Source organism: Pestalotiopsis fici (assembly GCF_000516985.1).
Source record: "Pestalotiopsis fici W106-1 unplaced genomic scaffold PFICI_Scf_9, whole genome shotgun sequence".
Lineage (NCBI taxonomy): Eukaryota > Fungi > Ascomycota > Sordariomycetes > Amphisphaeriales > Sporocadaceae > Pestalotiopsis > Pestalotiopsis fici.
Window position 1 is genome coordinate 1,818,578 of NW_006917099.1, and position 22,370 is coordinate 1,840,947.

The 22,370-nt window shown below is 50.0% G+C and overlaps 8 protein-coding genes across 8 annotated transcripts; 5 read left to right on the forward strand and 3 right to left on the reverse strand.

Annotated features, from left to right (window-relative positions):
• Positions 1-1,589: 1,589 nt before the first annotated feature.
• On the forward strand, positions 1,590-2,536 carry PFICI_11967 (uncharacterized protein; the record flags this gene model as incomplete). Its single annotated transcript, XM_007840548.1, has 2 exons — positions 1,590-2,024; positions 2,090-2,536. 2 exons carry the CDS (start codon positions 1,590-1,592, stop codon positions 2,534-2,536), a joined length of 882 nt encoding a protein of 293 aa, XP_007838739.1.
• Positions 2,537-5,378: 2,842 nt separating this feature from the next.
• PFICI_11968 (uncharacterized protein) lies at positions 5,379-6,814 on the forward strand (the record flags this gene model as incomplete). Its single annotated transcript, XM_007840549.1, has 5 exons — positions 5,379-5,635; positions 5,691-6,222; positions 6,274-6,349; positions 6,412-6,666; positions 6,723-6,814. 5 exons carry the CDS (start codon positions 5,379-5,381, stop codon positions 6,812-6,814), a joined length of 1,212 nt encoding a protein of 403 aa, XP_007838740.1.
• A 1,381-nt stretch (positions 6,815-8,195) lies between these two features.
• Positions 8,196-9,927, forward strand: PFICI_11969 (uncharacterized protein; the record flags this gene model as incomplete). Its single annotated transcript, XM_007840550.1, has 4 exons — positions 8,196-8,268; positions 8,332-8,860; positions 8,917-9,285; positions 9,402-9,927. The coding sequence occupies 4 exons, from the start codon at positions 8,196-8,198 to the stop codon at positions 9,925-9,927; spliced, it is 1,497 nt and encodes a 498-aa protein (XP_007838741.1).
• Positions 9,928-10,296: 369 nt separating this feature from the next.
• Positions 10,297-11,720, reverse strand: PFICI_11970 (uncharacterized protein; the record flags this gene model as incomplete). The annotated part of the gene is made up of 6 exons (XM_007840551.1): positions 10,297-10,610; positions 10,687-10,766; positions 10,820-11,031; positions 11,103-11,231; positions 11,345-11,467; positions 11,535-11,720. The coding sequence occupies 6 exons, from the start codon at positions 11,718-11,720 to the stop codon at positions 10,297-10,299; spliced, it is 1,044 nt and encodes a 347-aa protein (XP_007838742.1).
• A 1,197-nt stretch (positions 11,721-12,917) lies between these two features.
• PFICI_11971 (uncharacterized protein) lies at positions 12,918-13,828 on the forward strand (the record flags this gene model as incomplete). Its single annotated transcript, XM_007840552.1, has 3 exons — positions 12,918-13,015; positions 13,092-13,342; positions 13,431-13,828. 3 exons carry the CDS (start codon positions 12,918-12,920, stop codon positions 13,826-13,828), a joined length of 747 nt encoding a protein of 248 aa, XP_007838743.1.
• Positions 13,829-14,061: 233 nt separating this feature from the next.
• On the reverse strand, positions 14,062-17,238 carry PFICI_11972 (uncharacterized protein; the record flags this gene model as incomplete). The annotated part of the gene is made up of 5 exons (XM_007840553.1): positions 14,062-15,819; positions 15,871-16,157; positions 16,221-16,332; positions 16,389-16,533; positions 16,583-17,238. The coding sequence occupies 5 exons, from the start codon at positions 17,236-17,238 to the stop codon at positions 14,062-14,064; spliced, it is 2,958 nt and encodes a 985-aa protein (XP_007838744.1).
• A 1,020-nt stretch (positions 17,239-18,258) lies between these two features.
• Positions 18,259-19,192, forward strand: PFICI_11973 (uncharacterized protein; the record flags this gene model as incomplete). Its single annotated transcript, XM_007840554.1, has 3 exons — positions 18,259-18,304; positions 18,367-18,389; positions 18,476-19,192. 3 exons carry the CDS (start codon positions 18,259-18,261, stop codon positions 19,190-19,192), a joined length of 786 nt encoding a protein of 261 aa, XP_007838745.1.
• A 347-nt stretch (positions 19,193-19,539) lies between these two features.
• Positions 19,540-21,591, reverse strand: PFICI_11974 (uncharacterized protein; the record flags this gene model as incomplete). The annotated part of the gene is made up of 5 exons (XM_007840555.1): positions 19,540-19,683; positions 19,779-20,054; positions 20,141-20,788; positions 20,868-21,302; positions 21,379-21,591. The coding sequence occupies 5 exons, from the start codon at positions 21,589-21,591 to the stop codon at positions 19,540-19,542; spliced, it is 1,716 nt and encodes a 571-aa protein (XP_007838746.1).
• Positions 21,592-22,370: the final 779 nt, after the last annotated feature.

The window sequence follows — 22,370 nt, forward strand, 5'->3', positions numbered from 1 at the left end:
TGATTGGCGTTGCGCCAAGGGGATCAAACAGTTGCAGTCTCAGATGGGCAATTGGTACCAGGTTGTTGAACCACAAAGAGGATCTACTGGTGCTGTGCTAACCCGGTTGGGACCACGAAGCTCTATCTACGACTTCCGTTTTGGATATTCAATCCTTGCGCATAGTCTTGGCCTACAGATGTCAAAGATAGAGATCAATCACGACGACGCAAAGTCGGTCGTCGTCGCTGGTGGGGACGGACGTTGGAGATATATTTCATGTTCCGAGACCCGCACACTGTTGACAACTTGAGCTTGTGATGGCAACGGCACCTCCCAGACTGCCAGACCTTTCGTGCTACCACACGTGCTGACGAGATGGGATGGACAGGTCGAAAACCGGTATTCCGGCATTGTGTCGTGGATTGTTGAACAGAGTGCAGTCCGTCTTGATCATTGGTCAGGCCTCAGTTAGGCTGCTTTACCTGGCCTATCACCAAGTCCTATGGAGAGTCATTCTGCTGATCTGTGATTCGTGACGAATAGAGATATCGGGACAATCGCGGGTTCTTTGCTCCAGCTGAAAAGCCCGGCCTCACTCACTGCTGAAATTCTAGCTGACGAGCTTGGACAGACTCGGAGAGGCTCTCCATGATTGCAGAAACTTTGAAAGATCCTGTGCCTCGATAACGACGACAAGAACAACTATCGCAAGGAATTGAGAGAAAATCAGGACGGCGATTCAGCGACATCACCAAGAGATCATACACAATTTTTGTGCGCAATATGAAACAGGATGCCCATGGCGATGGTCAAGTGCGAGGAGTTTGACGACTGATCCCGATGGAATCGCTGGCTGGGACTGGCGAGACCATACTGATCTCTCCTTCACAGCCATCTGCTTCCAGTGTCTGAAAGAGCCGTCCAAAAAAAACCAAAAAAAAAAAACCTTAAAACTTAGAATAGCACCATGACCTCCATCCGTCGTGCCAATCCTGTCGCAATAATGCGAAACATATTGACAAGAGGCTACAAGTCTTCTGCAAAAAGGTCGTGTGTAAGGACAGATAGGCAGGACTCGATCGCTAGGGTCTCGAGTAATGGGACTATTCTGATGAATTAAAAGTATCATGAGGTTGTCTTGGAGGCAAGTTTGAAAAATTGAAGAAATACCAATTCTTCTATCCCGTGGGATTTAAAAAATGAAATTCGATTCCTTTGGTAGTGAATTCGTAATGTGGTAAACTTAACAGTGAAGGTTGGTGGGCATAAGCAAGTTGGTTCGGGGGGATGGAGTTCGCTGGCCCTCTAAAGAATAAAAGTTGAGTGGGGACAGCTCAGGCCAAGACAGAGCGCGCTAACATCTTCCTACCTAAAGACGCCAGAATATATCTTTGCCTTTTTCATCACTTGCACTCGTTTGGGACGCCAAAGCATCATGGCATTTACCCTGTGATTCAATTATCGGTCCAGATCAGAGCGCCTAGTGAATGACGATGCTCTGCGCGCACCTGGGTCGACGGGCGTTGCCCCGCCTGGCGCACCAAGCACCTCGCGTCCATAGGCGATATATGGGCACTCAAGGATATGTTCAGCGCCTGTTCCAAAACATGCGACCCAAAGTCCCGATTCTCAAGCCAGTCGTCTGGTGCGTCACTGCCATTGGCACAATCTACTTTGGACTGGCGGCGTTCGAGGTTCGTCGCGAGATCAAGAACTACACCAAGTACGGCTTCAACTCAAAGCCCGACTCGTATGACGCGTTGTTCGCGGCGAGCTATAGCAGAAAGCATCAACAGAGTCATCGCCAGGCCGTCAGTGTCTCTCCGTTCGACCTTTGGAGCAACCTCTCCGAGACGCAAAAGGTCATCTTGGCCAATATTGCCTTGAATACCGGCATTTACGCCGCTACTTCCGTTTCAGGACCACACACTCGGTGGTACTTTAGCCACATACCCATTACTGGGCGAAACTACACCATGCTCACCTCCATGTTTGGACACCTCTCGGGAATGCACCTTTTATTCAATATGTACTGTTTATACGTAGGTCTCAATCAGTCGTCCTGATCTCGTTTGTGGTATCGCAAGCTTACTGGAGTTCTTCTTAGAGTTTCGGGCCGGCTCTTGCGCGTACGTCTACATTTCAAGATAGCGCACCTCACCTTGCGGCCTTTTACCTCTCTGCTGGAATCCTGTCGAGTCTGGCAGCCCAGATCGAGGCGAGAGTACCGTCTCGCCGTTTCTGGCGTGGCTCTGGCGCCAGTGGTGCCATTATGGCCTTCGTCGGCGCATTTGGCATGTCGTTTCCCCATGCGCAGATTGGCATCATCTTCGTCCCTGGATCGGTGGATGCGCAACTAGCCCTGAGCTTGATGGCGGCGTTTGAGACGTATGGACTCATCTTTGGTATCCCCTACCTCCGTTGGGGACATTCGGTGCACTTGGCCGGCTTGGCCATTGGCGCGGCCTATGCGCACTTTGATGGAAATGGCAAGATATGGGATGCCACGAAGAGAACCGCCTTTAACCAGATGCGAAGGGTTGGTATGGTATAATTTGCGAATTTTACGCATGCACCTTGCTTTTCAAAGCGTTGATCGACAGACGAGAAGTACGCAGTAGCCATCAGGAGGAAGCCAGGTCTCGCTCATTTGAATGAGAATCCTAGGTATTCATAGGCACCAAAGGCCACTAGATCACAGGCGCCGACAAACAAACCCCTTCATCCATTGTATAATAGGTATTGTGACGACGAACCATTTCTTCTTCTTCATGGGGCTTGCAACCTTGAAGCCTTTCACTAGGCAAGTCAGGCGCACGACCCTCGTTTGCTTGCCAGAAATATCACAAATGACGAATCAGCCAGCTTGTTTCTCGCATTTCTTGTTGTCTTTTGCCAATCGCTCGTTCTCATGACAGACCAAGGAAAATAGGCGCCTGGCCTTTGCCCACCGACTTGACCTATCGCAAATTCGTCTTTCTATCCCCGTCGCGTACGGTGATACTTTTCATCATGATCCTGCTCAGTTGTCGCGTTTTCTGCATGTAAAGTGTTTGAATCATATAAATATGTTTGACTGAATATTTAGGCACATACGACCATAGATAGTTGAAAACATGGCATCCCGTTCGCTCTGCCCTCATTAAGCAACTAATCGCCGAATCAGTACTCAGGTGGGTGACCACTGGGGAATCCTCGGTGTTGTATGTTTTTCTTTTTCTCGTAACTGTGAGATTTTTGTTCATTTTGCTTTAGTTTAATGGAAGGAGGAGTAGTGTTCACGTTAAGATCACGAAGAGTCGGATGTAGAGGGACAGCCAGTACTGTGGGTAGAACCAAGACATTAGATAGAATCACAGATATACGTTTGATGAAGCTATGCAAGGGAAACAATTTACAGTGGAAAAAACTGGGAAAATCCCGAAAGCGAATAGTAGTTTATTGGTGGTGATGGAGAGGGGAGAAGTTATGTAGAGCCAAGACCTTTGTCTGGTTTTCCTCCCAGGTCTTTGTGGACCAAGTGTGCTCAGTGGCACCTGCCAGATGTCAGCCCATCCAACGTCATGCGCAGTTAGTGACCACAAAAGGTGCTAGTATATCTTGACAGCAGGACGGTGGGCAATGGAAGTCGGAGACTCTGTGGTTATAATAAATATGATACACATATAAAGGAAGTAAGTGAAGCCAAAGAGTCATCTGGTACACATTTTCAGCTCGGCGAATCCTCTTGCTGTCATGTACAGGCAGTGAGTGGCCTTGGTAAAATAGACATTGTCAAGCGCGAGGTCCGCATCGACTGTGGTAGGACTACTGCAGTATCAGGAGACCGACAACGTCCCCGACGATGCGGTGTTCTCAACCGGGACCGTCACAGTCTGCCAGGCTGTACGAGCGAGCAGTCGCTATGTTGGTCAACGTGAATGTCAGGGTGCCAATTGTAGTGTCGGCGTAGACAACTGTGAGTGTGCAGCTCGATGTGGGAAATACGATGGACCCGTAGATTCTATAGCTGAACGACAGTGCAGAACTGCCGGAAACGTCTGACAATGCCTGCGATATCTCTGCGGGTGATGATCTTTGCCCGTAGAGTACACTATCGCGGAGGGAAAAAGACAAAGAGTCGGTAAGGCGCTCATTGAACAATGACTGCGATACAATTCTTTAATTTTGGTTGCCCGTGGTTGGCTGAGAATGGCGCATTTACAGTTCTGCGAACGTGCTTGCGGTATGTAAGAGATGTTGGATTGTTAGTAGTTTATGCCTGCCTAGAACCCCGTCACCACCCGCACTTGCAAGGCCTGATTGCTCCTCATCAGCTGCAAACCGAGCTAACCATGGGGGGTGAAAATGGAATGGTCGTGTTAGCGAGGTTGGATTGGTAGGAAAAAGCAAAGTATAGTAAGGAGCTGAGAATAATGGGCAAGGGTAGTGCCCGTCATGCTGGTGTAGAGTACCAAAGGGGTGGTATACTATAGTTGATGGATGGTTGTTTTATGGAAGCTGAAATAGTGGGCGCGCATGGGAACTTGGAATATCAGTAGCCTGCAGCCTGGTAACCGGGCCGGGACTTTTGCTAGCGTACTCCATATACGGCCTCTTCAGTAGTGGGGGAAAGGACTGAAATCCTACAATTCCTAATGTTTAGCGAGCGCTATAGCTTATCTAGGGTGGAGAGATGGCCAAATCTTCTAGGTTAGAACTTACTATGTGTTCGTTGATCCTTCTTTTTGATGTCGTGCCGTAACATGACTAGGAATTAATACAATTGAAGTCTAGACTTGTGAACCATTTCAAGACGCCCTACTTATCTGACTGTTTTCTGAGTACAGTCATTCTTGGTTAGCGATCTCTTTTAGCATAAAACCCCTAACACCCCTTGGTAAAGTCTGGTTTATCTAGAAAACCAGTAAGTAGTCGTCATGCACGAGTGGAAAAGGATTTGTGTACATGAATAGTGCCCCACGAGTTCCATACATAAAAAAAAAAATGCTTTATTTTATCCCCGGCGTAGGATTGGAGAGCCACGTTGCTGGGGACATGAGTGGTCAGAAGAAGCATGGGCCGTTTCATGGGTGTCTTGACCTGAATCTCAATAAACAACGCCAGCGAGGCCAAGCCAAGATAATATCGAACGCCACCTTACGTTTTCACGTGGAATGAGCCACACTTCATGCATGTACCCACGGCTTAGCACGTGGACTATGCAATCACTCCAGAAGCGAACTAATCATATGTCATTCCGTGCGACACAGTCAGGTGCAAGGTACGCGTGCTATGCATACTGTCTCGCTCCGAGATACAGCAAGAAGTCTACTTAAGTTCGCGGCCCGCCTGACCACTGAAGGACGCTGTAGGTTCATCCCAACCCATCGTAACCTGCTCAACTCGTCAGCATCATGAAGGCTACGTACCTACTTCAAAGCTTTTTGGGGGTTCTGCCGGGTGGTGCGGCGTGCGCCTCGGTGACCAACTTCACAATCAATCTCAACGCGTCTCGAATGCTCCAGTTGATCAGTCTCACCGAGTTACCCGCCCAGGAAGAGTATCCTGGGCTTGGCGCGTCGCTCGGCATTGATTTGAATGTGCTCAAGTCACTGCAGCACCAATGGACGACAAATTTTAGCTGGCCCGCTGAACAAGCCGCCCTGAACAAGTCAGTATCCATGTGCCATACCCGTTCGACGCGCCGTCGTGGACTGACCTGATAGGTACCCTCAATACACCACGACCATTGAAGGCCTGAAAGTTCACTTTATCCATCAAAAGTCCGGCGAGCCAGACGCGATCCCGGTCATATTGAATCACGGATGGCCTGGTTCTTTTGCCGAATATGTGCCGTTGATCGATCCATTGACTACCGTCGCTACTACATCCAATGGAACGGCTGTATCTTTTGACGTTGTGGTGCCCTCGCTACCTGGTTATGCATTCTCGAGCGCACCACCGGCCAACTGGACATTGGATGACACAGCGAGGATATTCAATACCCTCATGACTGAAGTCCTGGGATATAACACTTACGCTGCACACGGAAACGACTGGGGGAGCACAGTGGCCTATAGCATGTACGACCAGTTCAATACGACTGTACGGGCTGTGCATCTTCTCGGCATACCATTTCTCCCTCTGAGTCCGGAACAGTTTCCTGACTACAATATCACTCTTAACGAAGACGAGCAGTTTCAGGAGTCACTGGTGTTGGCATTTGACGCTGGGTACAGCCTCGAGCAAACAAACAAGGTAAGTCTGCAACCCTTCGGTACTTGGTTTCCCAGACAGCTAAAAACGCAGCCCAACACGATTGGACTCGCCCTGTACGACAACCCTGTTGGACAATTGGCCTGGATGGGAGAGAAGTGGATCAACTGTAAGACTGTTCAACGATATTGCATGGTTTGTCTGCCGCCGAAACACTGACACATGTCAAAGGGTCCGATCCACGGGCGGGAACACCACCATCTGTCCTCACGCACAATGAGATTCTTCGCGAGGTCTCGTTGTACTACCTGACAAAGTCTTTTGTTTCCTCGGTCTTCACATATGCGCAGAACTCTGGCGCACTAAAGTCGACTTACAGCAAGGCGCGCACAGATGCGCCGATGCTGTTTAGCAGCTTCAAGTGGAGCGGTGCCTTCTGGACTGAGGAGGTCGTGTCGTGGGTAGGAAACCTGGTTTCATACGTCTGTAAGTACTGCCTCCTACATTTCTGTGCATGCGCGGTTCCTAACGAAAAGGCACAGACCACGACTTTGGCGGGCACTTTCCAGCCTTGGACAACCCACCAGCTCTGGTTGATGATATTCGACAAATTGCAGACTACTGGACGACTTGAGCAAGAGGAAGATGCTGTCACGTTGGGCTAAATAGGGCGCAAGGGGTACTACGGATGAGAATCAAACACTTAATTGGTAGGTATGGCAGGATTTGGTATCGAGAGTTCATTTCTTTGGCCTGTTACTAGGCATTCTATCACCATAATTTCTTGTAATGCATCCGTGAAGCACATCGAATATCCTGATACCAGCATCAGGTCTTGGTGTTGAACTGTTTTATGAATGGCTTCATGAGAACTTTGCGGACTGCCGTAAATACGCAGTCTAACCAACCAACCCGTCATGTAGGGCATTTCATAGCACGCGTGGTTTTCGCCTGCAATCTACATCAGTGGGACACGTACCCATAGACGGGCTCCCGTAATCACCTCAGGCCAGGATAACAAGCAAGACGGCTAGAACGAAGAGGCTTTTGACCATGAGCAGCTTCTTCCCACCGGCGTTCCATCCCACTACCACAAACAAAACGGACCAGGGCACGCATGTGGATTTGCTCTTTACTGTGTACGTTATCGCATTGCAAAGTCTTGCGGGGTCAACATGCCAAGATCCGGTCAGTATCCCCCCAAAAGCTTTCCAGCCCGATGCTTACTGCAGGCCAGGTGCACCGTACGCAAGGGAGTCATGCCCCAGGGAGGGCCAAATGATTCCCAGCGCTGAATTTCGCTTGCTTCCCACCATTTCACAACTACCCAGTAGATTAGGGAGGTAGAGCTGTTGCCACTCGTCAGCCGCATATGAGATGCCACCCAATGGAACCCCGGACGGCCACAGGGTTGGAATCCGTCTGTCGAGCGGGGCAGGAAAGGCTGCAGGGCATCATCTGCAGGGCACCCTTTTCGACCGGTGTCCAGTATGTATGCACTGATCATGCACTATCCATCCATACCAGTACACGGTACATACATGTGGGTTGCGGGTAACTCCCTGTATGTACGAGCGACATAGTCTAAAACTGCATTTTGGTACAATTGGTTTACTGTAGGCAAGTTTATCAATACCCAACCTGCAATGCAACGTACTCATCACACGGGCATACCGAATTAAGACCCTGGCTTTGTGTCAATCGGACTATGATGCTTTCGCTTCACCCAGCCAGCGCGTCCTTTCGAGAATTGTTCCTTCGCAGTAGCATCTTGAAATCCGTGCAATATACTGCACAATTTGTCCTGTTGGAGAAGCGTTGCACAAACCACCAGAAAGAAGATTACACCAACACCGTAAATTAAGCAGCATTTCAGCCACGTAACTACCTGGGTAAAAGCCAGGGCGCATTTTTAATCACGTTTCTTCCAACGACGCATCGCGATACTTCCCCATGGCTTTACGTAACCTTGTACCGGCCAATCTGGTGACTTACATGATTGGGATTGCCTTATTATGTCTCGGACATATCCTTTTCAGATTCCTGTCGATTCGGCTGAGGTTTCGCAGCCTGCGGGCCCGGGGGCTAGTAAGTCATTCTTGGCAGCCATAAATATTCAATGCGCAAAAGCGACTGACACACAGTAGCCAGTCCCGGAGCCCTACTCGATGTTATTCGGTCACATACCATTATTGATGGCATTGAAAAAAGGGCTGCCAAGCGATGCTCATGACACCTATCCCGCTCGTAGATTAGGTCTCGATTGGAGAGACTACTTCCCCAAGGCTACCACCGCGCCGCCCCTGGCCTATCTGGACCTATGGCCTTTTCTCTCCCAGCCGCTGATCTGGGTCTACAGCCCGCAGGCTTGTGCTCAGTTGACGCAGGAGAATCCACAGCCAAGACATTCGCTGTTTAAATGGTCACTGACACCGTTAACCGGAGGCAAGGATTTGACGTGCGTAGATATGGCCGAGCACAAGGTCTGGCGGTCGAGGCTGAACCCCGGGTTCTCATCCATGAACCTCATGTCACAGATGGATATGCTGTTGGAAGAGGTCGTAGTATTCACCAAGAACTTGGAGAAAATGGCAGGAGAGGATGGTTCCTGGGGAAATCCCTTCCCTTTTTATGATCAGACCGTGCCACTGACCTTTGACATCATCATCAGAAGCACCCTGTAAGTACATTAAAGAGAAAGTAGCCTCCAAAGTAGCAATTGACCCAATGGTGCAGGGACTATCCAACGCACGAACAAACACAAGGCCCTAGTCCTTTGTTACAGTCAATACGGCAGCTCATACAGTTTGTGAAGAAGCCGAATCTGGCTTCAAAGCTCGAACGTTGGCTTCCGGCCTACCGATATGATGTGTCGCGCCACACTTCGATCATCAACAACATAATGGTGCCTCATATTCAATCACGCATTGGCCGGGAGCGCGAACCCGGCCGGCGCAAAACGGTCGTGGATCTTTGTCTCAAAAACATCCCAACGTCAACTAAGGGAATTGACATTAGTCGCCAACGTTTGGAGTACATTGACGTTGTATTGTCACAAGTCAAGGTTTTCGTTCTGGCCGGTCACCACACGACTGCTCAAGCAATGTAGGTGTTGCAGTCCATAGCTCGACGTTTCTCGCCACTTGGACGCAATGACTCAAAACATGTTGCATCTCTCGGCTTGCTTGCGGATCCGGAAAGCTAACATGCCTCCTCTACAGATGCTGGCTGCTTTACGACATCAACACAAACCCAGCTGTACTTGAGCGAATTCAGTCAGAACATGATGAACTTCTGGGGTCCGACCCGAACGAGGCTCGTAATGTCCTTTCGACGCAGCCTTACAAATTGAAAGATCTTCGCTACACGAGTGCCGTCATAAAGGAGTCACTTCGTATCCATGCCCTGGGCCAGACGCACCGGGAGGGGAGCGCCAACTTCAGCTTCTACCTTGAAGGGATATTGTACCCCACCGACGACTCCATCCTCCAGACGGTACCTACCGTCACCCAAGTAAGTCCCGACATCTGGCCCAGGGCCTCCGAGTTCTTGCCTGAGCGCTTTCTGGTGTCCCCTGGCCACGACTTGTATCCCCCCAAGAATGCGTGGCGCCCGTTTGAGCTGGGAACTACCAGGTGCATCGGTGAAGAGCTGGCCATGATTGAGATGCAACTTGTTCTAGCGCTCACATCGAGGCATATCGAATACAAATTTGGACATGGAGAAGGGAGTGACGCCTCCTGGTAAGCAATACAAAACAAAACCCCCAAAAGGACTGGCCCAATGTGTGGAGTAACTAATGGTTGTTGTTTTTTCACCCTGTATAGCGAAGGTGATCGGATGCCCGACGTATTGGATGGTCACCAGATATACCGTGTTGGAAATGGGCTTGGTCATATCAAAGACAAGTTGCCGACACGCATTAGGGTCAGGCGATAGCCTTTGTCGTATTTCTCGTCTGTTGTTGCATGACTCTCCTAGCGACTGCCACAAAATGAGTATAAATTGGTTTCGAAAGTATCTTTTTGATGGTAGTTTTACTTTTCCGATCGATAATCGACCCAATAGTTCAAAATTTGCATCTCCGTGATCAGTAAGTGACGCATGTAGAGATATCTAGGACTGGGAATCCGAGATCTTCGAGCCCTTTTGAGAGTCTTTGGCTCTCTCCTGCTCACTGAGGCGACGGTAGGTGCCGAGCTCACTCTGCCCTTCTGCTGAGGCGCTGTTCGCTTGCCGATCTTGCCCAGACCCAGAGCTACCCCCTCTTTGACCGTTACTTCCAAGAGACACCATGGACCTTATGCTGGCAATAATGGACGATGGGGCACGCCACCCCTTGATGATCGGTCCATATAGTGGAAGGCAGGCGGCAATGATTGAAGCGTTCGGCTCAATGACCTTGAAAATGAAGATTTTGTCTTGTAGGTCTGCATTTGAACAGTGTTAGCGATATGTAGTTATCTAGGTAATTCGGTAAACTAGTTTCAACATGAATCAACTTACAGACTAGACTATAGTTGGCATCAATTTTTGCAAGTGATTCCTTGAGAAAAACCAATCGCATAATCGCAGCAACAACACAGCTATGACGAGTCAGTACAATATCAGGGTTTGCAAAGTTTGAGGGCTTGCATACAAGACGCCAAGCCAAAATATGAAGACGAGAGCCCATTTGCGGGATCGGTTCATGTTCAATCTTGTAATGACAGGAATTGGCAAGCACAGGACAAGGAGATCGAGTGTGATACTCGTGCCAACCTGAGCGAGACCCATGGCGGTGGAATCAAATCGTAGCTTGACTTTTGTCATGTCCGATACCGTGATCGGGTCGATCTGGACGAGGATGAGCTACCACAAAGTAGCATGTCAGCTTCATGGCTAGGTTAATTCCAACAGGCTATTAACAATAGCTCACTTACAAGGAAAAACAGCACGCCCCAAACCGATACTAAGGCGATTGCTATCCACGCCCAAATAGCGAATGTCCGTTTTGTAAATATGCGTTTATAAAAAAGTAAGATGGCAATCTTGACTGCCGTCAATGGTAGCTGCAACACCAATGACCCAAGCCATATCATCTAATACGTCGAGGGGCGAGTCAGCGCGTATTCACCACCTTCATAACATCACGACCCAGAGCTGAGGGGACATGGTCACGAACCCGAAGAGAGTCCTGGGTTCCTTGTAAAGTTGGAACCTTGTATGTATTGATTCCCGATCGTGCAAATATCCAGATAATGGTACTCAAGGCCAGAGACGAAAGCTGGAGAGGCAATTTGAATTTCTATTAGCCCACGTCGATATGATATATGGATAAGTGCTTTTGGAACGCGGGACAGTGGTAAACATACCCAGGAGAGCCACAGCCAACCGTCTTCGGCATGGAGGACATGTTTGCTCTGACGCTGAGCCCAATGCTTTAGGGAAATGGCGATTGCGGATAGCAATGGGAAGATGATCGAGACAACAATCAGTGGCGTTGTGATGGCTGCGGGTGCAGGGGCAGTGCCCTCTGCACGAACCATTTGACGATACATGTCAAATGAAGAGCGCGAGGAAAAAAAAAAAAATTTAGATTTACATATTCAAGTGAGCACGAAACATCCTTTAGTGTGATTATCTATCCAAGTAAGCACGTAGTTACGATGGTTCCGAGCCGATCTACCATGGCTGATCGACCCGGTCCAATGCGTCCGTCAGTAGTGACCGGCAATGGCAGTTTGTCGGAGTGAGCTGTGTCGCCACACAGGAATCATGGCCAGTCTGGTAGGGTGGTAGAAGGATTCTGGTGTCTGGAAGTTGCGAGGTGGGCGAGGATTGCTACCTACATTTGGCAAACGACACGATAATCTATTCATTTCGACCTGGCAACCACAACAAGGGCCAGGGCTGACCTAGGATTGGATCAAAGACTGTAGACGCAGCACCGCTGTTTGTGCGACGCACCCACGTCCACCGCTGCTTGGTTGGGAAGAGAAGGATGTGCCCGCTGTCCCGTGCAAGCGATTCGTGCATAGGTGAGGAAATGATTGCCCCCGTCAACGATCTATATGATCCAGTGAGAAGCTGTGGGTGAGATGTTGCTGCACGAAAACTCAGGTCAGCTCCGTTGCATGTCAGAAATTGGGACCAGAGCACGTCAACGTAAGGAAAATAGAACTTGACAGGGTGGGGGGGTCGGAACGTGGGGATACACCATTGCATGCAGCGAGGACTTCTGCTGAGGGGAGGGCGTCCTAGATTTTAACCACCATGGATAAATCCAGCACAACACAAAAGTCGAATGTTAAATAATAGCCCCGACAAGCCTTCCGTCGTTACTTATTCTAGGTACATATTGGCAGACACCCGAGGCCTTGCAGTACATGCATATTCCCTTTACGTGCCCTCGCGTCGAATGAGGTCGGGCGTCATTCACTCCCTGTCCGCTGCGCCATTCCCTTACATACCTTGGATGTCGGTTGTGTCAGCCACACACCCTAAAGCCCATCTGTGAGCCTATGTAGGTACCAAGTAGACCTTGAACCTGGTCTCAGAGCTATGCACTCTTCTTCATCTTTCTACCTGACACCAGAACCAGCAACAACGCGACAGAGCAATGGCGGAACCCAGGAAAGATTACGTCTTTACTCGAGACTTTCTCGATAACAATCGGTGCGCCAAACATAAAAATTATCCTTTCAATCTGCGCGTGATCGCTAATCCAACCATGTCATGAGTACAGCATCAACCTGATGCACCATTTCTGGACCCAGACCTTTGGTTATGTCATTCATCCAAAGATTCCGGTCGACAATATTCAAAGGATCGCTGATGTAGGGACTGGCACAAGGTATGTTGGGTTGGCCACGCTCCTTGGCCTTGGTCTACATTTCGTATTCGAATAAACTCACTCGGTAATTGAATAGCATCTGGCTTTTCGATGCCCTGCGCCAGGTCCCGGGGCAGGCTCAGCTCGATGGTTTCGACATATCTCTCGATGCTTCTCCGCCGCCGGAAGTGCTCCCCGCCAATGTCAAGCTCCATCACTGGGATGTCAAGCAGCCCGTACCAGAAGGTCTCGATGGGGTGTTTGACGTGATTCACCTTCGATTTTTTGCATTCGTGCTGATGAACGATGAAATTCCCGGCGTGATTGCCAAGATCTTTCAAATGCTCAGTAGGCCCATATCTGTCATTACAAACTTCAAGGGCTATATTCACTGGCCCACAGTAAAGAGTTCTTCATGCTAATATTCGCAATACAGAGCCTGGTGGGCATATTCAATGGGAAGAGGCCGACATGGAGACTCTGCGTTTTGACAAGGCCAAGCCTGAGAGCAAGACGGACAATCTGGAAGGACTCTTCAAGCTCTTGCTAGTCCAAGATCCACGATTCAAGCCGACCTGGGCCAATAATATCCATCACCTCTTCTCGGAGGCTGGTTTTGTGGATATTGAAAAGGACACCAAAGACGCCCCCCCTCACATTGCTTTCCAGTGGCACGAGTGTGGGCTCATGATACACGAGCTCATCGCCCGAAAGACCAAGAACGAGTTCTTGGCGGGGGAAGTGAAGCGGCTGTTGCCTCTTGCTGTTGAGGAGACCAAGAATGGCGCTTATGGGACCTCTTTAAGGTTCACCGTAGTTGCGAGGAAGCCATAAAGAGACGTGGGAGTTTACCCATAGTCACTCATGTCCGGGTCCATGGCAAACGGACTATGAATGTCCAGGCTTTGCAACTTGAGCTAGATTCCATCAGAGATCATTCCTTATAGAAGCCTTTGAAGACATAAGTCATTGAAGTGCCCGAATTTGATTTTGCGTGTCACGACTGGAAATGAGACTTCTTGGATTTATTCGTTCTGAAGAAAATCGAGGCGGGGAAAGTCAAGTAGCTACTGCGTGCGTGTACCAACATCCTTCAATACGTATATCTGGCCGTACAGATCCGTAACATCTACAAACATTCTCAGAGATGTCATCAAGTTGCCAGACCCAAGTTCTTTCTCCAGCTCATTGAGGGCGACCCCAAGCCCATGCCTTTCGTACCCTGCAATCAACAAGAGCTCTGACTTGGCCGTCTCGCTTGTGTGTGTTTGGCCTGTGGCGAGATCCGAGAACTCTGGGAAGCAGACCGAATTGAGAGAAATCTCCTCAGAATCACGTACCATTGACCCGTAGTCATTGTACATGCGACAAAGGGTAGCCAGATGACGACAGGCGTCCTCCGCGAGGTAGGCAGTGCGAGCCGATGCCAACGTACCGGCGGGACGCGTCTTGCCACCATCATATTTCGTCGCCAGAACGAGACACTCGAAGAAAACAAAGGAGAACGGGCAAGAAGTGTGGTCGGCCGACGTACCACGCACCCAGTTGTAGAACGAGCGCCCCGGCTTGTGGTATTGCCGTGGTATGCTTTCTACCACGTGCGTGCCATTGCTGCCGTTTGAAACGCCGCTCTGAGTAGCGAACTGTCCGCGAAAGCGACAATTATCTTCGGCCTGTGTGATATGAGCCAACAGAAATGTCTTTAAATCTGTAGCAAGTCGCTGTTGATGCCTTGAGGACGCCGAAAGGACCGCTGTATGGTTGAGGATGTGATCCAAGTAGCGAGACAAGACGGCGCCAACATCCCCTAAAGAGGGCTTCCTCTCCGAACCATTAACTTCATCATGGCCACTGGTACCTCCGATTTGTTTGTGCCCGCCGTTTTGTAATGCATTTGACTCCTCTTTGCTTGCTTCCGTCAACGTCAAGTCTCTTTCACCGTCGCTATCGTGATAAACATCAACTATCTGTACAACAAGTGTGCGGACATCATCGAGTACCTCCCCAAAATGTCTTTCAACTACTCCCTCCATGTACTCATCAACATGGAAATTGAGTATAGATAGGACCATCATCTCGTACAAGGTGGAGACACTGACTGAACACCCACGAGACTGGGCGCACAACGTCAGGGCGAGCGGGATGATGAAGGCGTACTTGTCTTTCCCCTTGGCCGTTCTTGGGAAGATGTCCAAAGGTCGGCGTTGCAGCGCCTGCATGGCAAAGCAAGCCTGCATTTCCGCCATTCGCAAGCTGCTGGGCGTGGTGCCAAGGAATAGAGGGGTACGAGCCAAAAGATCTCCCGTCTTCATCATTCCAAGCAACTGCTTCTCGGGAATCAAGAGTCCGTTGGCTTCTGACCATGATGAAATCGCGCTCGAAGGCTCAGGCTCAATCACTGCCGGCATAGGAGTCAGCGAGGCAGCCAGGCAGTATGCTTCGCTGAGTGTATTTGAGCCATATGTCACTTTTTCAATCCACATGAATCGACTCTTGCTCCAGCTCTGTCTGTTAGATACCAGGTAAGACTTTCCTATCGCCATTGAAGCGATTAGATTGCCCTTGTGTAGTTGACGGACAAAGGGTAATTTCACGAGCGAAGAGAGCGTCAAGATGCCATACGCAGTAATCTCACAGCATTCGCTCCAAGATCCATTTGCTTGCTGATCATGTAGTATACGCATAAGGATCTGGATTAAAACCATGGGTACCTGCTCCCGCAGGTTTGGATGCATTTCGAATACAGCCTCAATGATATCCTCATGGTCGTAAAACAGTGCAAAGGCACGGGCGAGAAGCATTATCCAGTACAGCTCACTGCGATGCTTTTGACGAGCCATTAGTATGGCATTCTGATGGTTTCATAGTGAACTCACCCATTTTTCCTTTACGTGCCCGTTGTATGCCAGGTTTATGGCAAAGCTCGCTGCTTTGGCGATTTGAGGCACGTACTGCGCACGGTCTTCCCTCAATAGAAGCAGAGAGAGAACGTTACAGTTGGCGCTAACGCTAGGGGTACGTTCTCCCTTGTATGTCAGAAAGTGTTGCTCGCCTTCAAAAGCGTGGATTAGAGGCTCTATGCTGGTACTGCCACCATGGCCCAAGAGCTCAAGTGTCTCTATCCCTTTAGCTGTGTCGTCAACGTCAGGAAGAATGCCAGCAGCTGCTTATAGTGGTGAGTATACACTGTTCAAGATATACGTATCAAGCTGGAGGAGGGACGTACCAAAGCCGAGGACACCATTATACTGAGAAAGTGCATCCATCAAGACTTTAGCAATCCCAGCCGAGTCTTGCTCGGTTGGCTGCACACCAACCTCAGCAAGCACAGGTACGACCTACACGGAGATGATAAGTCATAATTCTTTTTTAATTGGAATAGATCATGACTCACCCAACTAATCTCAAAGATGGTTGTAGGCCAGGCACATGGCACTCCTCCGCAATGGATACCACCATCGCGGTCTACAACATCCCGAAGGTATGCTTCTGACTGAACGTCCCAAGATGTAGCATTCATCAAGTAAGCAGCAGTAGCCCTACGGCGGTCAGTCTAGTTACAATTATAACGCTGTCACCTTGACGTACGCAGGGGAGTTCATCAACGACCCGTTTGTTTCCCTCCGGTCCTTTACTCGGTCAAAGTCGATGTGGCCGATGAAAGCTTCCAGTGAGTGATATAATGTGGATCGATTCTTGTACACTGAAGAGGCAGGAAGCTTAGCTAGCTTGGCATCTCGAATAGTCCGCAATTCACCAAATAGTGGAAATGCTACTAGAACACCCTCCTTTTCCAGCAATTGCAATAAGGAAATAACCAAAATCTCCTGACCTACTTGGTCTGTGGAGTGTATGTCCCATTCACCTAACATTTGTTCCAAGGCCCTGGTAGCATTCTGGGATCGGATTCGCCAATCATGGTTATCAGGCTGGGTCTGAAGATGCTTCAGAATAGACAGCAAGGCTGCGGCTGTGTTCAAAATACCATCTACATGGGTGGCGTACGATTCCCAGCCTCCAGTCGGAAGCTGTTGTGTAACCAAGAATGAGAAACACTCTGGAAACAGCCAGTCGCCAAGCTGAGTCGCACCAGATGTAGAGTCCACTGGCCGTCGCAGCATAGAGAGCCATGCTGTGTCGTATATGGCCGATGACATGGACCCTGCGCCTTTGCCGTTGCATTGAGCTGTGAGTTTCTCCAAAAGCTCCTGCCCCTGACGGCGCCAGGCACTGGGAAGATCCATGATTGATTTTCGAGCAAGTGTCAAGAACAAAATCCGCCAATGTTGAGACGCAATTGACAGGTCAGTAACGAGATGTATAGTACCTGATAAGAAAGACTGAAGGCTTACGCTTGCTGACATTGACTTACCGCCCGCCCGTGCTCTCGGCCTCAAACTTGATTCCGTCTGCTCCTTCCTTGTTTTGCCACGATCTCTTCATGCTGTCGAAATAATCCAGGCAAGTAAATCTGCCTATGCATCATCGTCAGCCAGGAGATATGTAATTGGTTCCAAGACGTTTGATTGCTGGCCATTATAGTACATGTGGGATACATGAAAGATACCGATGCATGAACAAGGCTGCTGGAGAAACACCGGAGCACGGTGCCCGGCGGCACAGCTATCGCAGTTGCAGGCCCAATAAGATGACGTGGTTGCTTTCAGGTGCAGGTGGGTAGTAGCGAGATGAGAGGGCGGGGGATAACGTTTGGAAGCTGACACCAATGTACCAAGTACATTACCTAACCTAGGCACCTACCTACCTACCCTGCCCGACATATGTCTGTACATATTACCAGATATTGGTAATTTGTCATTTCTCAGCGCACCTGCCGAGCCTGCTGATCAATACGTTTGCCGTACCCGTAGCTGCCGAAGTGGATCACTGAGAGTCGCCATCGAATCACTGTTGGAAAAGACACACCCTATGCACGAAGTACGTTGGTTTGTAACCGTGTGCAGGTTGTAAAAGTCCTTGCATTATGTTTGTTGCAACCAAGTTGCATGTCTGAAACATGCAACTCTTACATGTCTACAAGTTGATTTATTGATTGACGTTCCTGCAAAGTGCAGCTTACAAGAGCAGAGCACTGATTGCAACGTGGCCAACGATTTCTTGATAGCTCTCGATTCCATATCATTGCAGGCGGGTCCAATAAGCGCTCTTGCTGTTCGCCAGACTTCTGATTTACTTTGAAGCATTTCCCAGCCCAGACAGGCCACCACATAACGCTTAGAGCACTCCAGCCCGATCCATTCAAGATGTCCAGCAGCAACCCGCCCCAGCCAATCCGTGTCTGGCTAACGCGTAAGTGACCACCTTCCGGATCACATCATCGTCTCCGAGCCATTTCGTTAACAACTGGGTAGCGCCTGGGCCCAACCCATGGAAAGTAAGTTAGCCGCTTTATGCATCATCAACGACGGCCGGTCTCCTCTGTACGGACATGGGCTTTTGCTCACATCGTGCCCTTGTCAGGTGATCTTTCTATTGGAAGAGCTTGGTCTCAACTTCGAGATCAAATCCTTCAGCTTCGCCGACGTGAAGAAGAAGCCTTTCATCGATGTCAACCCTAATGGCCGTGTCCCGGCCATTGAGGACCCCAATACGGGTATCACTCTCTGGGAGTCTGGCGCCATCTACCAATACATTATCGAGCTGTATGATACCGAGCGCCGTCACCTGTCATACGAGGGTGTCAAGGAGCGCCACCTATGCTCCCAATATTTGCACTTTCAGATGAGTGGTCAAGGCCCTTATTACGGCCAGGCCGGCTGGTTTCAGCACCTTCACGTGGAAAAAATACAGTCTGCTATTGACCGCTACCTTGGCGAGATCAGGCGCGTCATTCAGGTACTTGAGGGCATTTTGGCTGCCAAGGGGGATGGCGAGCAGTGGCTGGTTGGCGATAAGATGACCTACGCCGATATGGCCTTTGTGCCGTGGAACTTCCGACTCAGCGAGGTCTTCAATGCACCCTGGGATGAGGTATGGGAGGGCGCCCCCCACGTCCGCGCATGGCACGAGCGCATGGTTGCCCTTCCCTCTTGGAAGCGTGCCATGGAGACCCGTGCCGTGCTCATGGACGAGCAGGGACTGCAGTGGAACGGTGTCCCTAAGGGTATTGAGACCTTCAATGACTACGAGAAGCAACTTGCGGCAAAGGATGAGGGGGAGAAAGCCAAGGCGCAGTAGAGAAAGCAGCCTACTTAGTAGTCCCCAAAAGCTGAATGTGTTCCTTAATACTACGTACTTTGATATGCCGCAAGACAGCAATATCCTCGGCCAATAATTGCAAGACTTGGTGGTGTCATTGCCGTGATGTTGTTGCTGCGAATATGGTGTTATAATTTGCAGGTGGTTGGAACTGGCTTTGCCACATATCATAATTGCTTCAACTTCTCACAGCCATGTAAGAAAGAGCTGTTGGATACAAAGTAATTCGATTAATTATTATAATGATGCAAGGCTTGACATGCTAGTGCGAACGAACAATGTGGATGTCTGCAGCGCTGCAGGAGAAATATACCCCTTGTACTAAATCATACAGAAGACCCCGGTTCTGTATCCACGGCTTTCTCATTCAACTCCGTCTTGGGTGCCGGACTCTGTTTACTCTTGGTCGAAATCCACTTGCACGCAAGTATCAGGAAGAAGGAAATGACAGGTGCTGCAGCAGGTATGTACTGTCGAGGAAATATTAGTATACTGATCACCGAGGCGCGGGGCAAAGGGTAAGAAAAACAGAGGATGTGGGGCTGAATTCGCAAAGGGACCGTACAAAAACCTGAGTGACGGACAGGCTGTACTTGGCAACCACTGTTCGCAACGCATCAGCGTCTACCAGCGAGCTGAAGTCGGTCACACCCGAGTCAATGATTTTGTCGATAATATCCTGCGGTACCACAGGGGAAAGATTTTTCTGGAGAAGCTGCTGGAAGACTGCCTGGCCAATGGCCATGAAGATGGCGCAGCTGGTGGATATGATGGCCAAGAGTGTCGAGGCGCCGAGAGGAACGAGGTCCTGTGGGAGTGAAGTTTGCATGGCAAGGTGTGACTGGCAAATTACAATGAAATGTTAGCTTCCATGATGCTGGCTACTACCGAGAGTGAGTGATTGAACACCACTTATGCATCACTTACAAGGTTAGACGACAGGGAATAGCCCATGCCACCCAGTATCTGGTATCCTACCCAATGAGCACCCGATACGTCTGGGTAGATGGTCGTAAGCAGGCCGCTTCCAATACTGACTGTGACGGATCCGAGAATAACAAAAGGATTCCACCATCCCAGCTGGGACGCGAGCGCCGAACCGATGAAAGCTGCGAGGACATCCGCGAGCACGGTGGGAAGAAAGTTGACTCCACTGGAAGTAGGAGAGTTTTTCAACACGCCCTGGAACCAGACAGGAAGCCAGTAGATGATCGTCTGGAACGGGCCATTGACGAAGAAGGCGGCAGCGCATAGCAGAGCAGGGTTGCGATTGACAGTGAAGATCCTGGGCGGGATCAGACCACTATCTCCGCGGCGGACCAGCCAAAAGACGAAGAGGATGAAAACGAGCCCGCTTCCCACGAATAATCCAATCACCACCGATGAAGACCACGCGTATTCGACGCCTCCCCATTGAAGTGCCAGGAGTAGCATCGTGGTCGCTCCAGCAAAGAGCACGAGGCCGAGCCCGTCAATGCTGAGGAGCTTCTCCTTGAGAGGTGCCATCTCGGTCGGGGCCGGTCTCAGGTGGACAAGGAAGAAGAAGATGGCCGCTGCGGCGCCTCCGATGGGCAACTATTCGTCTCGAGTCAGCTCATACGTTTCTCAACCAAAGGGTCGCCCGCCTGTTTTGGGGCTGCCTTTTGGTACGCACATTGATATAAAAGCACCAGCGCCAGGTGACGTTTTGTGTCAACCCACCCGCAATCACTGGGCCGACGATGCTGGCGATGGAAAAGGTCGAACCCATGATACCCGTCCACACGGCCCGCTTGTGCAGCGGAATGATGGTGGTGAGGATCGTAAAGCCCCCTGCAAATATACCCGAGGCGCCGAAGCCCGCAATAACACGGCCAGCGATCAAGGCGCGTGAGGACGGCGCCAGGGCGCAAACAAGGCTCCCGAGCTCAAAAAAGAAGACATAGATGAGGTACGTGGGCTTCTTTGGAAATAGCGTGTACATCTTGCCCGCCAAGGGCTGAGTAGCGCATAGAGCGACCATGAAAGCGGCACCATACCAGCCAATATCGCGAGTTGAATCAAACTCGGCAGTGATGACGGGAACGGCGGTCGCAATGAGGTTAAAGTCCTGCGCGGAATCCCGTCAGCTCCGATGTCTTCAACAGGCTGTGCCCGTGGTCAACACCACCAAGAATACTGCTTACCAGGCCCACGATGAAGGTGCACAAACAAATCGCCAGGTGGATGAGTATCAACTTGACGCCCTGGACTTCATTGCGGGGATCAATGTCCTCGTTGATGGGGGTCTCTGAACCACCACCAGTGGCCGGATCCAGTTTCGTTTCCTTTGCATCGTCATGTTCATTGTGTACGGTAGAGACCGAACTAGGGGCAGGGGCCTCTGTGCTGGACTGCATAGTCTTCCAAAAGCTTGGTGGTGACGCTAACCCAGCAGTGGTATCGAAGATGCATGTGAGCTAAGGAGAAAAAAAGTTGGGCGCTGAAGAGGAAAACAGGACAGACGGACAGGCTTGAGACAAAAAAGCTACCAAGCCGTCCGGGAAAGCAAGAGTACCTGGAGATTAGGGGGCCGGCAATAAAATTTGGAGGCTGTTATGACCGACTTATTGTCTGCACGAGTGTTTTCGGTTGGGTGTGTTGGTAGGACAATGTACATCTCCAACGACACGCGGGTGGACGTGCCCGGCCTCGTTGATGCGGGACGGACAGCGGGAAAGCAGCCATCCATGCTGCGCCTTATTGTATGTCTCCTCTACGTGTCTGTAGGTGTACGTTGCAGAAATCCCTGCGAAGGACCAGCCCTGATACTCATCAATAACAGAGCGCAGAGTATTGGAGTCGAGGTGACTTTGTGCAGTGCACTCTCGGAAGCCGTCTTTGGCCACGGTAGGAAAGGATGCATAAATGCGAATGTAACCCTGCATGTTGTATATGACCATAACCCGTAAAGGCTGCAGTGCTACACACCATACAATAAATACAAATCACACAAATTCATCTATAGATAGCCCTGCAGATCGTCGAGCGTAAAAGGTATGGATCTCTCTCTCTTTGGAACATAAACTTCGAATCTCTGATTGGCCATAACGCCAGGAGCTTCCGAGATAAGCGCCACCAGACCCCAAAATCGACTGTCCGTTACCTGATCGACAGCCTTAAATCCAGCACAAAATTC